General features: G+C 40.2%; 1 protein-coding gene across 1 annotated transcript; it reads left to right on the top strand.

Annotated features, from left to right (window-relative positions):
- The first annotated feature begins 278 nt into the window (after window positions 1-278).
- SUPV3L1 (Suv3 like RNA helicase) lies at window positions 279-17,009 on the top strand. The gene is made up of 15 exons (XM_035543493.2): window positions 279-603; window positions 4,815-4,892; window positions 5,154-5,261; window positions 6,359-6,473; window positions 7,038-7,206; window positions 8,183-8,294; window positions 8,562-8,639; window positions 8,848-8,939; window positions 9,860-10,040; window positions 10,430-10,523; window positions 11,734-11,953; window positions 12,315-12,395; window positions 13,876-14,052; window positions 15,901-16,049; window positions 16,453-17,009. Exons 1-15 carry the CDS (start codon window positions 378-380, stop codon window positions 16,946-16,948), a joined length of 2,376 nt encoding a protein of 791 aa, XP_035399386.1. The 5' UTR covers window positions 279-377; the 3' UTR covers window positions 16,949-17,009.
- The last annotated feature ends 278 nt before the right edge of the window (window positions 17,010-17,287 follow it).

The following is a 17,287-nucleotide window of genomic DNA, read 5'->3' as shown; positions in this document are numbered from 1 at the left end:
AGGATCTTGAAAAAGGATTTGTTTTTCACAGGGATACTTGTGCCATGTAACTGAGGTAAACTGGTTGTGCTGTTCCTTCCTCTCTAGGGTGTCACAGCTGAGATAGGAGCACAGCTGCGGGCTCCTGTGTGAGGGGGGACGAGCCCTTTGCATTGTGTGCCTAGATCTATCCCCTCTGGGGCAGCACGGGCGCTTTTACCTCGGTCTCGTTGCCTCACGGCCGGTGTTCCCCACCTCTCAGCAGGGCCTGGCGGCGGAAGCAGCGAGGCCGCGGGACGCCTCGCCCAGGAAGGGGAGCGGCCGCCATCTCGGCTCGGCGCCCCGCGGGGCACGGCGCACGCGCAGGGCGGGCGGTGGCGGCGCTGCCCTTGAGGCGGATGAGGCGCTGCGCGGGGCCGCTGCTGCGGCTGGCGGGGCGCCGGGCGCTGCCCCTCCGCCATGGCGTCGCCGCCGCTTTCCCGGCCTCCTTCTCCTCCTCCTCGGACGGCAGCGGCGGCTCGCGGGCCCCCGACACGTCCCTCTTCGTGCCCGTGCCGCTAAAGCCCGTGGGTGACGCGGCGGAGGAAGACGTGGGCGCCGAGCTCACGCGGCCCCTCGACAAGGGTGGGTGTGGGCTGTCCGTCCGTCCGTCGGTCTGGCCGCGGGGCCGAGGGTGGGACGAAGCCGTCGGGGCGGCTCTGAGCAGGCCCCGAGGTAGATGGAGGAGCAGGTGCGGGGCCAGCCGTTGGCGCGGCGTGCTGCCCTGCCGGGGCACGCGGCTGCGGCCTGCGGGAGGCAAAATAGCGTCCTTCTCGGGGGGTGGGCACCTTTCTGTGTATCTGGTGTATATATATATTTATATATCAGGTGCCTCTCCTGCATTGTGCCTGATACATCCTTTTTCTTTATCATGTAAGCGGAAACAGGAAAGAAATTCCGTTGTTGACCTTTAGGTGCTCTACGCTTCTTTGTCCGTCAGTATAATTATATCCCAAGAAACACAGTGCAATTTGGAAATGCTTTTTCACCGTTTTATTGAATCATAAACTATACAGCTTGTTCCTTCTGCATAGTAACAGTTATGTTTTACCTAGCTCTGCCAGGATGCTGTCCGTAAAGGCTTGCTAAGAAACAAGTTCCTGCTCCTCTCAGTGTTCAGCGATGCCAAGCATTGAGGGCGTAAAAGAACATTTGTTTATATGCCATCAGAAGACTTGATTAGGAGAACGTTTTATTTTTATAAACTGCAGGTATAGGAAGCATGGGAAAGTGATCTAATTTGTTTGGAGCTTTTGAGAAAAGGATACTTGGGCCTGACAGGTAAAAAACGTAGTTAGGAGTGAAATCCTGGACAGCTGTAAGGCAAGAAATCTGTATTGTCTTCAGGCTGGTGTGTGAGTATTGGCTAAAGTTAGGAGTGTATTCCTCAGGTGCCAATAAGTATGAACAGTGGTATCTTACGCATACATAACTCATTTTCACCTGTATTAGACTAGCAGTTATGGTGGATTTCTTCAAAGTTACAACTAAAATGGTATGGGAAAATACATATAGATCCTGTGTGTTCTCTTAACTTCAAGAGAGAACAGATTGGCTAAAATCATTTGCGTTCCCAGATGAAAATTAACTTTCAAGCAACCTAAAGGTGTGAGGCACGCCAGCCAGGTGGCTGCTGTGGTGCTTGTCTGGCATAGTGGCCTGCAGGGTGCCCTCTGTGTTGCTGTCAGTGATTTCATGTTTTGAAACCTTAGCTTCCTTAGCAAATATCATCCATTCTTTTTTATGAAATAAATGCTCATCGTCTGGTTTTCCTCCAGGATTCTGACCAGATCTTAAACAAATCACGCATCTGTTCTTGTGGTATTTTGAATGAAGATGCTCTTAAATTCTACTGTCAAATACTGTCCTAGGTTCAGTAAAGAAAAATTTGTATGCTGAGTACTTACAAGCTCTCTCACTACAGCCGGTGAAGAAACTTTGTTACTTACACTTTTCATAATTACAGTAAATCAGTAAATAACAAACTAACAAGATGAAAGATACAGTGGTCATACCTTTCATGCTAGTCAAACGTTGTCAATATAGCAGACACCTTTTTGGATAACTTTTGCAAAGCCAGTTCTGCAAAAGCTTTTATAACAGACCTGCTGCTTAACACCAAGTAGGGGAATTCATTCCCAGCTGCATCTTTATGCAGTACTTCGACTTCGTTAGGATGTCCTCATTAGTGGTGATGTATGCTTTCCATGTTGGTGTATCAAGTAGGTACAAGTAGAAGGGACATTGCTTTTGAGCTTCTCTTACAGAGATTGTGCCAGAATATGTTGTTTGATAGCCTTTCATTGCTTTTACATTAGTAGGGTTACTGACAGGTTTGTGTGATGGTGACGTCCTTGTTACAAAAAGCCTAAGTGCAGTGATATGGAAATGATAAAACAGTATGATATTACTATATGATGGAGTGATTTAAAATTTAAGTCAATGCTTGCTAAACCCCTTGTCTGACTGCTTCGTCAAAAAAGCTAATTGTTGAGCGAGCTGGTGATACATGAGCATGTTACAGTGAAATATCTAAGGAGCTGCTGTGTTTTAAAACCAAAAAACCAAGACCTGTGATGCTCAACTTAGATAGGAGGATGAAAGGGAGTAACTGGGCCGCTCACAAATGCAGCATAGAAAGAAAGACGTATAAAGAGGAGCAACAAGAGAAGACAGGGATGTTGCAAAGATAAGTGATCCGCCAGCAGTACAGAGGGAGAAAGATTGGTACCCGGCTGCCAGTCAGCAGGCAGCACACACGGGGTGTGGATGTGGGCCTCCTGGCATGGAGAGGATCCGTTAACCATTTTAAAATAAATTTGAACAGAAAGTCTACTGTATGAAAGACCAGCACTTTGTTCTGGTCAGAATTCTTGATAAAGTTGTTGATTTGGAGCCCAAATGCTCAGTCATTGAATGCCCCTCGAGTGTCTTCAGCTGTCGGACTGTGTGCGCGTGTTCGCTGCTAAGAGATGTGAACTGGGAAAGATGAGCTGTTGTCAGCAATTCGTGCATCAGGACCAGGAGGTGCCTGAGCAAATGGACTAGTTAGATGCACAACGTCACTTGGGTTGGACAATGCAAGTCTAACTGGAAAATACTGCTAAGAAATGCGTAATTCTCAAGTATTTTCGCTCAAGCAGAGCTAAAATAGTGCTCTAGACTGAGAAAATAGTTAAGAGGGGAATTTCTTAAAACAGAAGTGACTGGTAGAAAGGAGAATTAATGGTAGAGGTAGGACACATCTCCTGAGTTTGTGCCCTGCTACTAGTTGTTTTAGAAATAGTGCTACAGGCAGTTAGATTAAACTGCTGTGGCTGTACACATTGTTGGAGTGCGATGCCAGCTTCGTTTTGTTTGGATACACCTTATTGTTAAGGTATTTGTGCTTGGGAAGGATTGTGACCTTGAGTGGGCTACGATGGTCCCAACGTCATGTTGCCTTGGATAGTAACAAATGTTCTGGCATTGACCTTTTCATCTTGTAGTAAGGCCAGTAGGTTGTGATTTAAATATGTCTGATGTTGTGTTAACTTTTGTAACTTCTTATGGAGGCTTCTCAAGGGAAATTCATCCTCTTCCATTCTTTTACTGTGGTGTTTTCCAGCACGTCTTTGATTTCCAGGGCCCTAAACATTTCCTGATGAGAATACGAATGTTTGTGCGGTAAATGTAAGCGTGCTGATAACAGCCTTCATCTTGCTTAGTTACCCGTGTGAACGCTTTGGAAGTAGTTTTCAGTCTGTAATTTGAAATAAGTTCTTAACAGACTGCTGCACTACTCCATCCCATGCAGGTGTAGGATGGATGGAACCACTGCTCTTGTGCTTCTGGCTGTGGCTGCACTGGTTTTGCACTTCGCCAAATTCTTGCCAAGCGATGATTTTTATTATTCAAAGTGTGCTATCTCTACTCTAGAGTATAGCTTTTCAGAAAAAGAGGCAATTTTTCAGTGATTTATCATTGATTTCATGGGAAGCTTTCCCCATCGTGACAGAGCTTTCCAATAGTCAGGTAATAACTGCGGAGAGCAGCGCGTGGTGGTGTTCTGCTGGCAAACTGCGTTATGTACCAGTTCTGGCAGTGTGTAGTACAGCGCTGCTGGACTCGAATTTTAAGAATAACGTAAGGTTATGGCCAGGTGCTGCTGATACTTGCTAGATCGCTATGAATTCCTGATTTGTTATCGATGAGGAGCTGACGTTTCTGCTGTTGTGATTTGACTAACATTTAATAAACTAAATTCTGTATTTTATAATAATAAATACAGTTTTGTTAAAACCCATTCTTTTCAGGGGACAGAATGGGTTTATTAATAACTTTATAATAATCAGGTGTTCACATCAAACCTCTTGATTTGTGACAGGTATGTGGAAAGTCGGCTAAGTTTTCTTTTATCTTATCTGAGAAATAGAAAGAACACCGCATCTGGTTTGCCTGATTTCTCTGAGTGTGTGTCTTAGAAGCAGCGTAGAGGGAAGAAGGCCTCTCAGCAGGTTTAGGAAAGCTTTCATTGAGTGGTTTAAGCAGATTTAATTTTCACATTAAAACTTGCTTTTTGCCGATAAGTGCTGATACAAAGCAAACAAAAAACACCCCCAGACTTAAAATCGTCCTTTTCCACAACAGCCTCAGTTGTTGATTGTGCTTCATTTGGGGAAAAATCATTTGAGTCTGTTCAGCACGGCAAAGATGCCCTCACTCTCACGTAATGAGACTATAAGCCATGATTTTGGGGTCGGCAGAATGCGATTTAGTCTTGAGCAAGCTAAAAAAATGTTCTTCTTTTTCTGCAGCTGAAGTTCTAAAAAACTTAAATAAGTTCTACAAAAGAAAAGAAATCCAAAGACTAGGAACAGAAAATGGATTAGATGGTAAGAAAACATTCTAAGAGTTTATTTTATGTGAACTCTGTTTTTATTTGGGTATGTTATTAGTAGATTGGATTTTTTACAGTTCTCACAGCACTGCTTGTTAGGTTGCCTCTGTCACTAGGTTTAAATAATCTTTAATTGCTTCTAATAGCTCAAGTGAAGGTACACGTTTTTAATGGACCACTTCAGTGGTTTGTTATGTGTTTACAAATACAGTGTGGTGATTCTACTCACATTGACTTTTTCATTGTCTTTTTGCAGCTCGCCTGTTTCACCAAGCCTTTATAAGCTTTAGGAAATATATCATGGAATCCAGCTCCGTGAGTGCTGATTTGCATATTATTCTCAATGATATATGCTGTGGTGCAGGCAAGTATCTGGGGTGCTTGTAAAATAAAATGTGCATTTTTTTATTGTTTTTAACCGTTGTACTTACCTGTTTACTTGTTGGACCCCCCTACGGTGTTGTAAAAGAGGTTGAAAATCGTCCTGCTTCCTCTTCAGAACCATTTGTGCCCATCCTACGGAGTGTTCTGTCTTTAAATCTTCTGAAGTGGAAACAAAAGAGGTGGAAGTCTTAGCAAGTAGAAGCCCATTGTTTTATAGCATCTGTTCCTTGGTGAAATGGAAACCGACTGTTTGATTTATTCCTCTCTCAAAAATTTAGTAGTCACTAGGGGGCACTTTGAGAGCGTTGTCCTGCTCAGGTGGCTTGAAAAACTTGGGAACACAACTCTGACTGTTCTGCTTCTGTGTGGCACTAATAGAGAAAGGGGTGTTTGCTTGCTTGCTTACTGCTTTGTGTGTTGTAATTAATGGCACTTAACCAAGAGGTGATGCTAATTGGTAACAGCACAAACACCTTTCTCCAGAGTTTGAGCTTTAGGACTTTGGCATTGTACGTATGTTTTTAATGATGGTAATATAAAGGTTACAGTGTCCTTAAGCTTTGTCTTAAAATGTAAATGTGTTGATTTTAAGTCTTTAGGAAATTTTCCTCTTTAGGAAATTTAAGAAATCTTTATATATTAGTTTTGTATAAAATCTTTCATGTAGTTTCTTTATTTTATTCCAAGGCCATAAATGAATTCAGCAATAAAAGACAAAAATCTTCATAGGACAGAAAAAGCTATTTCTCACCCAGCTTTTTCATAGCTTCTCATTTGATTTGGAAGTTCTCTAGACTTGAAGATTAGCAAGAGTGAATTTACTGAACTGAGTTGTTTTTTTTTCATTCTCCTTTGTGTTTGTAGAACATTGCTTAATGAGCCCGTGACTCATGTTAGTTTACCTTTCGGTGATTGTGATATTGAACTTTGTTTAGAGCTTTTTAGCTCTAAAATTTTTAGAACTTAGTTTGTTGAAATAATTACTGAAGTGGTGGTGGAAGTGCCATTAATTTTTTTCAAAATTTGTTATGAAGATGCATGCCTTCGGACAGGCATTCAAGCTTTCATGTCTTCTAGGTCACGTGGATGATCTCTTTCCATTTTTCTTGAGACATGCCAAGCAGATCTTTCCGATGCTGGACTGCATGGATGATCTGCGAAAGATCAGTGATTTAAGGCTACCGCCCAACTGGTCAGTGAGTTTAAGTGATTGTGGTGTTTTCTTAGCCTCACATAATTTCTGAGTCTGTGGATTTGAACTTTGATGGATATTTGCATTACGTTTTCAGTTCCAGTTCTCTCTTTTTAGAATACCTTGTCAGAAACTCTCATCTATGTTACAAGATATTTTGCAATCAATTAAAAGGAAAACAAGAGCATGTCAGCTATGAAAGTAGCTGAGTTGGTATTCTCTTTCCAGAAAGCTGACTTGTGGCTGTATCTGGGAATTAGTGTGTTGGAACATTAAAACGTTAGTGCACCCAAAGAGAGACCATAGTAATGAGAGTTATTTTGAACACCATGTGTGAATTTCAATCTCAATCTTAGAAAGCATTGTATGGTTAGTAAGATGAATGTATAAGATACAGGAACTTCATGCCTTATAGGGTGTATTTAAGAACTTGATCTTTCTGCTTTCAACACACATGAAAGTTTACTGATATGCAAATATTTAAGCTAATTTGGAATTTCACCTAAATCAGTGTCCAGAACACCAGATACACGTTCAACAATTTTTTTTTTTTGTTTGTTTCAGGTATCCAGAAGCTAGGGCTATTCAGAGAAAGATAATATTCCATGCTGGCCCTACAAATAGTGGAAAAACGTACCATGCTATCCAGAGATTTTTGTCAGCAAAGTCTGGAATATACTGTGGTCCATTAAAACTTCTGGCTCATGAGATCTTCCAAAAGAGTAATGCTGCTGTCAGTATGTTGTATTACTTACCTGTTTCCTAACTATTGGAGCAGTCTCATGAATGCATGTTTAAGTGCTGTAGTTGCTTAAAGGAGGCTGTGAAGCAGTGTACTTGAAAGGGTGCTTTTGGCGAACTGTGGTGGTGTCAGTTACCAGTGGTCATTTCTGCTCTAGGCAGAGTGGAACATCACTTTCTCCAAAGCATATGCCATGTTGTCATCCTTGTAACCTGCATTCATTGTTCTGTGGTATTTTTTCTCTCCCTGGGTTAGCCTGGTTGTACTGTTAGATTTTTCTGTGTCAAAACCATTGCTTCTTTTATCCTGACCTTTATTTTAGCTTGTACTCAAGTAATTACCCTCGCTTAACTCCCATCAACCTTTTGCTTCAGTGTTTAAATACATTTAACTCGGCCATCTAATAAAGTTCTGCAATTTCAGATTGGGTGAGTTGGTGAAAGCCAGTGCCCTGTTATAACAGGTCCCTAGAGGAGGTGTTCTTCAGTACTTTTTTTTTTTTTTTTTTTTTACTTTAATCATTTCCAACATCTTTCCGAAGGGTTTTCACCAGGGTGTTTGCAGCTGCACAGAACCATACCTCTTCTGAGGTATTACTGTAGCACATCACACATTAATGCAGCGTAGTATGTAGATATAGTGGTGTTTAACAAGGTTCTTGTCACTTCTCTCTATATATTGTTAAGTCTGAGAATTTCTAAGTAAGAGTACATCTAAGTAAGATGTAATCTCTTGCAGGAATGGGGGGGGGCATCTCATTAAAGATATTACCTCTTCATTATGCCCTTCAGTCTGATAGGACTTAAATACAGGCCACAAGTCTCAAAAGGCTGAGTAGTTATTTTCTGGATAGCTTCCTTTATACTGTCTTAGAAGCTACTTTAAGAAACTGATTTTTTTTTCCCCTGTGGAAAGAGAATTATATTATATTCAGGAAATGTAACATGAGTTTTCTGAATTCCCATAGAACGTGCCATGTGATTTGGTGACAGGAGAAGAGCGTGTGTATGCCAATGAAGATGCCAGACAAGCTTCTCATATTGCTTGTACCATAGAAATGTGCAGCACTAACACACCTTGTACGTATATACAGTTGTTTGTCACATCTCTGGGATCTTTATGGGTGTTACTGCTGGTACTCTGTGAAGTAGCAGAGCTATTCCTTTTCACTCCTACTTGAGCAATTTCTGAGTTATTACCTGGACCATCTTAGCTTAACTTTTTGGTGGCAGAGGTTTAACTTGATTTGAGCAACATTTTTGAAAGCCTTTGTGATGTTCTTTCCTATGTAATATTGCTGTTCTGGATGCTCTTCCTTGGTTCATCATATTTTTCTTGTTTTTAAGATGAAGTTGCTGTGATTGATGAAATTCAGATGATCCGAGATCCTGCTAGAGGGTGGGCTTGGACAAGAGCCCTTCTAGGTAAGCTTGTTAGTGTTGGCAATTAACTTTGGTTCATAGGTTGTTCTGACTTATGACAATAATTCATGATTTAATGTGAGGTGAAGTATACTCCTTGATGTGTTTAGTAAGCAAAATGTGATTTTGGGGTAACTGTTAATGTCAGCCAAAGTGCTGTTGGATATAAGTATGTAACTTTTAGCACTCTGTTTCACTGGGTCTTGTTCAGGACTCTCTGCGGAAGAAATCCATGTTTGTGGAGAAGCTGCTGCTATTGACTTGGTGACAGAACTCATGTACACTACAGGGGAGGAAGTTGAGGTAAGCTTTTTAGTTCTACGAAGTTATGGCTAGAGCATCACTTTCTTCTTGCTGGGAAAACAGACTGAAATGCAGGCTCTTGTCTGGGATACAACTGATCAAAGTTACTCTTGCAGGAGTTCTTGTTAAAATGTTTCTCCATTTTGCTAAACCAAAGGAGATGTTATAAAGTGTTTTTTTTTTTTTTCATATAATGGTATTATTTTTGCTTAAAAGAAAGGTAATTGTTTTGCTGACTTCCCCTCAGGGAATGCTGTAGCTGTTCAGTGGCTTTCTTTACTGTTCTGTTCTTCCTGGACGGAACCATGCCTTCAGTTCGCTCAGGTTATTTGATCTGTTGATGCTTACTCTCCATATGGTGAGGAAAACTGTTAAGAGTTTTCGTCTCCAGAAGAAAGCAATTGAAAAATCTCTGAAACCCAACTTTCCTGTTATGAATTCTGCTGTCTTCAAAAGGTTCCTTTCTGAAGAGCATTAAAAAACAAAATTTGGTCCTAAGAAAGTGTAGTCTACATGATTTCTTGGTGAATTATCTGTAGCTTTACATATATCTGCTTGCTGGGCTGAGCAGCTGTGAAAGAGTTACAACATGAAGGTGACTGAAATAAGGAAAACAAACTCATTTCTTACAAGAATGGCTATTACGTAGTCTGTGTATTTCTTCACTTGAAACTAGTTGACATGTAAAAATGTATAGTTCCTCTGCTTCTTGAAAAGGCCTTTTATTTCTCAGCCTGGGAAATGTTGCAAGTATGCAACTGCGTGAGGTGTATGTCACCTTCTCTCTGGTAGTTATCCTTCCAGGACTGTGAGAGGTCCCTCAGTGTTAGTCAGTTGTGACAATAACCATGCTCAATGATCTTCCACAGGAATTTGTCGTTTAAAAAACACATTATCTGTGATAACTCCTTTAATTCTAGGTCCGAAACTACGAAAGACTCACTCCTCTTACAGTGTTGAATTATGCCTTAGAATCTTTGGATAACCTCCAGCCTGGGGACTGCATCGTTTGTTTCAGTAAGAACGACATTTATTCTGTCAGTCGGCAGGTTGAAGCTCGAGGATTAGAGTGTGCTGTCATTTATGGCAGTCTGCCACCAGGTAAAGCTTCCTTCCTTTTATTTTTAAGAGAACAGTCTGATTTTGCTGCTTTTCTAGAAAAAAACTTAAAATGAAGTTTTCCTAGTTTTGCATCTACATATAAAGACTTCTGTTGAATGGTGTTTTTTATAATCTTGGTGTCAGCGCTTTTATTACGTACTTAATATTGTTCTTCAGATAGACTTAATTAAATGAGATCTATCCACAGCCCTGGGTCTGGTTTTAAATTCCTGCCCCTCTACCCTCAACCACAGCCTGATACCAATCAAAGTTTTTTTGTTTTTTTTTTTTCCTTGATCTGTTATAAAGACATCAAGCTTAGTGATAAGCTGTATTTATTTTCTAAGAACAGTTTGCTATGTGAAGTGTTCGTTTTTTTTTTGCTTTAGGAACAAAACTTGAACAGGCAAAGAAATTCAACGATCCTGATGATCCATGCAAAATTTTAGTTGCTACGGATGCAATTGGAATGGGACTCAATTTGTAAGTACTCTGACAGGTTATGGTATGATTTTTTGGGATCTGGTACCTGCATTAGTTTGCTCACTTTTTTCTGGCCAGTCTGACTGGATTGGCTAAATATCTGCTATGGCTGAAAAAACACGGTACTTATGTTTTAATTCTGAACTGCTAATGAATTTGATTGGGTAGGACTGAGCTTTAATTCTAAAGCTGATTGTAAAAATTAAATGGTTTACTTGATCTAATTCTGTGTTATAGTAAGCACTGTTAAGGTGCTTCTGATTTGTGGGGGTCAGATGGGCTAGGTTGTTAGTGTCAGTCTCTTGCATTTGTGAAATGTAGAGCAAGTGAAATGCTGGGTGCCACATCTGGGTCACAACAACCCCGTGCAGTGGTACAGCCTGGGGGAAGAGTGCCAGTAAAGTTGCCCAACAGAAAAGGGCTTGAGGGTGCTGGTTGAAAGCCAGATCAACAGGAGCCATCAGCGTGCCCAGGTGGCCAAGAAGGATGGTGACATCCTGGCCCACATCAGAAATGGTATGGCCAGCAGGGCTGGGGAAGTGCTTGTGCATCTGTATTTGGCACTGGTGAGACCGCAGCTTGAGCACTGTGCTCAGCTTGGCGCCCCTCACTGCAAGAAGGATGGTGGGGTGCTGGAACGTGCTCAGAGAACACTGAAACTGGTGGAGGGACTAGAAAACAAGATACACGAGGAGCAGCTGAGGGATGTGGGGTTGTTTAGTCGTGGTTTTTGGTGGCGGAATTGCCATTCCTGGTGACACTTAAGAGACATGGGGTTGTGGCACTAAGAGACATGGTTTAGTGGTGGACTTGGTAGTGTTACGTGATGGTTGAACTTGATGATCTTACAGGCACTTTCCAACCTAAATAATTCTATGATTCTGTGAAGTTCAGTCCAGTTTCAGAAGTATTATGCTGCTGAAAGCAATGAAGTCATATTGCTATCAACTGCTAAGGCAGATGATGAGGAGTGGACTGGGACCCTATTAGAACAGGATTGAAATATGTCAGGACGGTGATTCTTGTAGCTACTAACCCATAGTCTTATGCTGCCCTTTTGAATTTGATACGTTCCTAAGTAGTATCTGTGATTATTTAATTTATGGAGGAGAAAAAGCCTTTGAAAATACGGCTTTCATTCTTTTGTAGGTGGTTGTGTATTGGAAATAATTTGCAAAACCAATTCCTATTTTTTTCTCAAATATTTCAGGTGTATAAAAAGAATAATTTTTAACTCAATAGTAAAGCCAACTATCAATGAGAAGGGAGAGAAGGAAATAGATTTAATTACAACCTCTCAGGCTCTACAAATCGCGGGCAGAGCTGGGCGTTACGGCTCATCTTTCAAGCAAGGAGAAGTCACAACAATGCATCGTGATGACCTAGTGCAGCTGAAGGAGATTCTGAGTGAGCCTGTGCGCCCTGTGAAGGTGAGAGGCTCAGTTCCCAGTGTGTACATATGTGCTCTGGAGCCGTGTTACAGTCTTCTGATCCCAAATCATTTTTCTTTGTGTCTATGAACAAATCAGTGACAAAAACGTTTTTTGTCATGCTGGGATGATTTTGAATATATGGCTCATTTGGAGGCTTGCAATACCTTCAATTATATTGAAACCGCTTTTTTAAGAATTAAAAGCTCAGAAGTTTGTAAGGTCCATATAAGTGTTCTTGAAAAACTGGACTCTGTAGGGTGTTTTGGCATATTATCTTTCTAGATTCTTCATCTGATGCGCTAACTTAAGAACAATGTTGAGAATTAATGGAAAATGTTGTCTTTGTTTTTCCCTTTAGGCAGCTGGCCTACATCCTACTGCAGAGCAGATAGAAATGTTTGCTTATCATCTCCCTGATGCCACTCTTTCCAATCTAATTGTAAGAGCAATCAAAATATTAGCTTCTATAGCTTTGCCTATAGTCACTGCTTTCTTAGAAATGTGTACTTTAAAAACGTAACAGACAGCTTTGTGTGTATTAGTTCAAATTTTCTTTCTACCACAGCCATGACTGCAAATACATTTTGAATGCCTACTTACTCTATTTCATAATAAACTTGAAAGCCTTTGAAGTGTGTAAATATGTGCACTTGTGTTAAAGAGCATGCAAGATCCTTTTCATTTCACCTTTCCTCCATTTTAAATGTAGACTTTGTCTGTGTCTGAAAATCTTAGATTGAAATTTTAACAAATTTATGTGAAAACTCCTGGGAAATGGAGCTGGTCATGTCAGGTTTCTATATATCTGAGAGCTTCTGTGGACTTTGCAGTAAAACAGTCTGCTGAGCTTGGTGTAAGCAGATTTTGTGGGATGTACTTGATCTCATCATTATGTGGATGATAGAATTTCTGGAAGCACCTGAAGTTTTTGAAGTAGAAATTAAGTTTCCAATGCTGTATTTTAAAAATAGTTTCACTGTTTTTAGCACAATGAGGACTTCTCGGCAGCTTTAAGGGATATGAGTGCATATTTAGCTCCCTGCTGAGATGCTGTTACGTAGCAAATTACACAGTTTCTAACCTTGAGATAGAAGATTATCTCGGAGACCTCCTGGAAGATTAGACTGGTAGGGTAACAGCACATCTTCAAAATCTAACTGTTTTTCTGAGCTAGCTTATCAGTATCAAGATTTATTTTAAAAAAAAAAAAGAAAATGTCATTATCAATTTCTGTAAGTATTCAGTTGCATATCCAATTAAGAAGCTCAGTACTTCTCTAAAGATCTTTTAAAGAAAAAAAATCTTCAAAAGATTTACATTAGAGAAACTAGTTTTGTGGGCCAATAAAAATTCCACCTGCAATGTGCAGTGGCATCTCCTATTACTCCAGACCTTGGATAAGTTTCAGGTATTCTTTGAACTTCTCTATTGCAACACCAGATTTATCTTGTGACTTCTTTCTTCCTAAAATAGATCTGCTCCTGGCATTGGTATAAAAATAGCTCAATTGTTGAATTTTATGTTGTAAAGTTAGCTTTTTGGGTCATGCTAAGTGACAAACCTGGAATAAGTTTGAAACGTGGAAATAATTGATTCTTGTGATAGTGTTCTTTGAAGCTAGAATGTATGTTTTTAGAACATAAAATTGGATACTTAAAAGACCAGTTGAAAATGCTTCAATAAAACATAGTGCTTTATGTCTTACCCTCTGATCCTGTGTCAGAGAATTTGGTTAAAATTCTCTTAAAAGAGTAGAGGGAGCTCTTCTGACCTTTTTCTTATTACTGTGGTTCAAATTAGTATTTTTAACTGTTCTTTCAGTATAACTAGCATTTAAAACACCATTTTGTTTTGTTAATATAAAATGTGTCAACCCTTTCCTGTAATAACACCCTCTTCATTTGATTATGTTTTCACAGGATATTTTTGTGAGTCTCTCACAAGTTGATGGGCTTTACTTTGTCTGCAATATTGATGACTTCAAATTTCTAGCAGATATGATTCAGCACATTCCACTAAATTTGCGATCACGATATGTCTTCTGCACTGCACCCTTGAATAGAAAAGAGCCCTTTGTGTGTACCACGTTGTTGAAGGTCAGTTATTGTTTGTTCCCTAGAAAATGTTGAATTTGTATTAAACTGAGCAGGTTGTGGTGCAGTGGGACTTGTCTAGCTGCTCTGCTTATTGTGGGTATTGTCATTGCCTCATTTGAGAGCATTCTTAACATGCTCATAGGTAAAAAATATAAAATAGAGATTTTTTTTAAATTGTATTCTTCACCTGGAAGGGGGAAGCTCTTCACTTCTGAGAACTGATTTCATTTTGAGAATTAAATTAGAATTTGAATAGCTTTTCCACTGTTTGCCTCAGAGAATCATACTGCTTGCCTTGCAAGTGGTCTTTGTAATGGGAGAGATCAGAAGTGTATCTGTTAGGTAGTCGCTTGTGCACAGGTAAGCTTTGCACTGCAGTGTGTCTGTCTAGTCATTAAAAATAGCCCTTAAAAACCAGGATGCCCCTAATTCAGGGTGTTAGGTGGTCAAGAAGACAGAGAAATGTGGGACTGAATGTGACTGTTGATGTTATAATACAGTTATGTAGAATTAAACTCCCACAAGATGTGATGCTGTAAAATTGATCTCAGAATTACATCAGTTCAGTTTGCAGGCCTTGATAAACTCTTTTTGTCAGTGCTCCTGGAGTGATTATTTTGAGGAATTTTCCGTCAGCTGATTTCAGTTTTTCAGGACTAATAATTTCTTTTGGGCCTTTTACTTTGTTAGACACTATTATCTTTCTCCCTTTTTTTTAGGGATTGTGTTAATATTTTTAATAAAATAGTCTAAAAATTTAGCTGCTGTTGTGCACTCATGTCACAGATACCAGACTCAAGGTTTTAAAAACTGGCAAGTAACTTTATTTGAAAGTTGAATGATTGATTTCAAGAGTTTAAAAAAATAAATTTTGCCTTCTTAAGTAAATGCTAAGCATTCAGATCCCACGTAGTGGAGGTGCAGAAGGTCGTAACATGATAGTAGATTCAACAGCTGACACATCAGTTGTTAAATGTTGATGTGAATTTTAGCCCCTGGTAAAAAAACCACCCTGGTATTAGCCAGTTAGGAACTAGTTAATCCAAGTCATCAGTACTCCTGACATTTAAAAATTTAAATCTTATTTGTCTTGTTTATCCGTTAGTAAAAGAGCCGAGATGTCTAGGTTTCAGAAGAGCTGTTACTGCAGATTAATCTGTTTGGGTTGTGAGTAGTGCCTTTCATAAGTCAGGGAACACATTTAATATGATTTTCTCAATCCTGGAGATTCTGAAAAAAAAAAAAAGATAATTAACAGAATAGGAGCAAGAGGAGAAGAAAAGACCAAGTCTGCGTGCTCTGCTAGATGAAATCATATGCCTCCAGTGTTAGGTTTTGCTGGATAGCTCTGTACATCTGTTGCTTAACTCTGTGCACGGCCCACGGACAAATTGTGTTAATGAGGCCTGGGAAAGGAGAGATGACTGCTGTGTTGAGCAATTAACTAAAAGAATGTGTGGCATTTGGGCTGTGTAAAACAAAGCAGGTATTTTCTGGAATATTGTATGTATACAGACTCAAGGGAATTTAGTCCACTGGGATTATTTTGAGTTGGCTAGCGGTGGTTTCTTTAATAATAAACTGGCCTGCAAACATTATCTAGCAGTAGACTGTGGTACTGACTCTCAATCAGTTCTATGCTCTGCGGATTACAGTGGGCCTTAGCTAGCGTGCAGCTGCCCAACTGCAAACTACCCTTCTGTCAGTTACAAGAAATTAAATAGCCTGTTTGTTTATAAACTGCTTGAATAATGCAACTGGTTACAGAAATGGCTGTGCTGTAAACAAATGTATTTGTTCTTTCCTGACTAATTGCATATTTCACTGAATCCTCTTTTTTTCTTTCAGTTTGCAAGACAATTCAGCAGAAATGAGCCTCTGACGTTTGACTGGCTCTGTCGGCACACCAAATGGCCGCTAGCCCCACCAAAGAACATCAAAGAACTTGTACACCTTGAAGCTGTTCATGATGTTTTTGACCTCTATCTGTGGTTAAGGTATTCACTTGGTGCTTGGGAATCACTTTTTTTTTCCTGCTAATATTTATGAATTGCTGTCCTAGAAAGCAGTGTGTTTCCAGCCAGTGTGTATGTGGTACAGTATGGGCTCATTTGGTGGCTCTTTGGAGGATCTTGACAAATGCTGGTGTAGCTATGTTGTGGGAGCAAGTTGTAGGCTCTGCAGAGAACAGTTTGTGACTGGCAGAGAAAGAAAGTTAGAAACAAGGGGATCCTGGACTGAAGCAGCTGCAGTGCCACTTAAAACATAGTGGTCTTCTCATGCAACACGTAATAATTTTTCTTTTTTACTTTACATAATATATATCTCAGTTTTGTCCCAGTCAGCATTCCTTTAGTGTAAAGGTTTAATTGTATTTTGTTTTGTTTCACTTCTCTTCAGTTACCGCTTCATGGATATGTTCCCTGATGCTGCCCTTGTAAGGAATATTCAGAAAAAACTAGACGACATTATACAAATTGGTGTCTGCAACATCACAAAGCTGATCCGAGCTTCGCAGTCTAGTGCTGCTTCTGGAGCGGCAGAAGTTGTGTCAGAAGACTTTCCTCTTTCAAGGACTAAAAGAGATAGTAGGATGTTTTCAGACCATCGTGGTGCAAAATCCACAGAGCCACTTTCTGTTGCACTGGAGGTTCCAGGAGAAAGTAGAGTCAGGAGCTTGAAAGCTTACAGGTCTTCTATGAGGCAGGAGGATTTGAAAAGCCATGGACGTGGATCGCTTGCCAACAGATTGCTGCGTGAAGGACTTCTAACACAAGAGATGCTGAGACAGCTGGAGAGTGAGTGGCAGGATCAGCACAGGAATGGTAGATATGGCTTTGCCTCAAAAAGAGATGATCAGAGTAGTTCAAAGGAAACTGGAAAAAAGAAAAAATAGAATCCATGTCATAATGTTGTTTAGTTTTTATTAATAAAATAAAATACTATTTTAATAACTACTTTGGCATTTCATGTTTACACTGCTGTAGCTCCTTGATGATGTTCTCCTCCTGTGACCGCTTATGTGAAGCACTCAGAGAGGTGGACTTCTGTAAGCTCAGAGGCCATGCCTTTGCTTTTACCACTCTGCTGTACACTTGTTCAATGTGAAAATCGGAAACCGCTGCCTTCTTGCAAGATATCCTCACCTGTAATAAACATCAGATATTTCACTAGTGATGAATGAGCTACTCATTCCATTCCTTCTCAAAGGGCAGAGTTAAGCAGATAACAAACA

Source organism: Cygnus atratus, chromosome 7 (genome assembly GCF_013377495.2).
Source record: "Cygnus atratus isolate AKBS03 ecotype Queensland, Australia chromosome 7, CAtr_DNAZoo_HiC_assembly, whole genome shotgun sequence".
Classification (NCBI taxonomy): Eukaryota; Metazoa; Chordata; class Aves; order Anseriformes; family Anatidae; genus Cygnus; species Cygnus atratus.
This window is presented reverse-complemented; position numbering and strand designations above follow the sequence as displayed.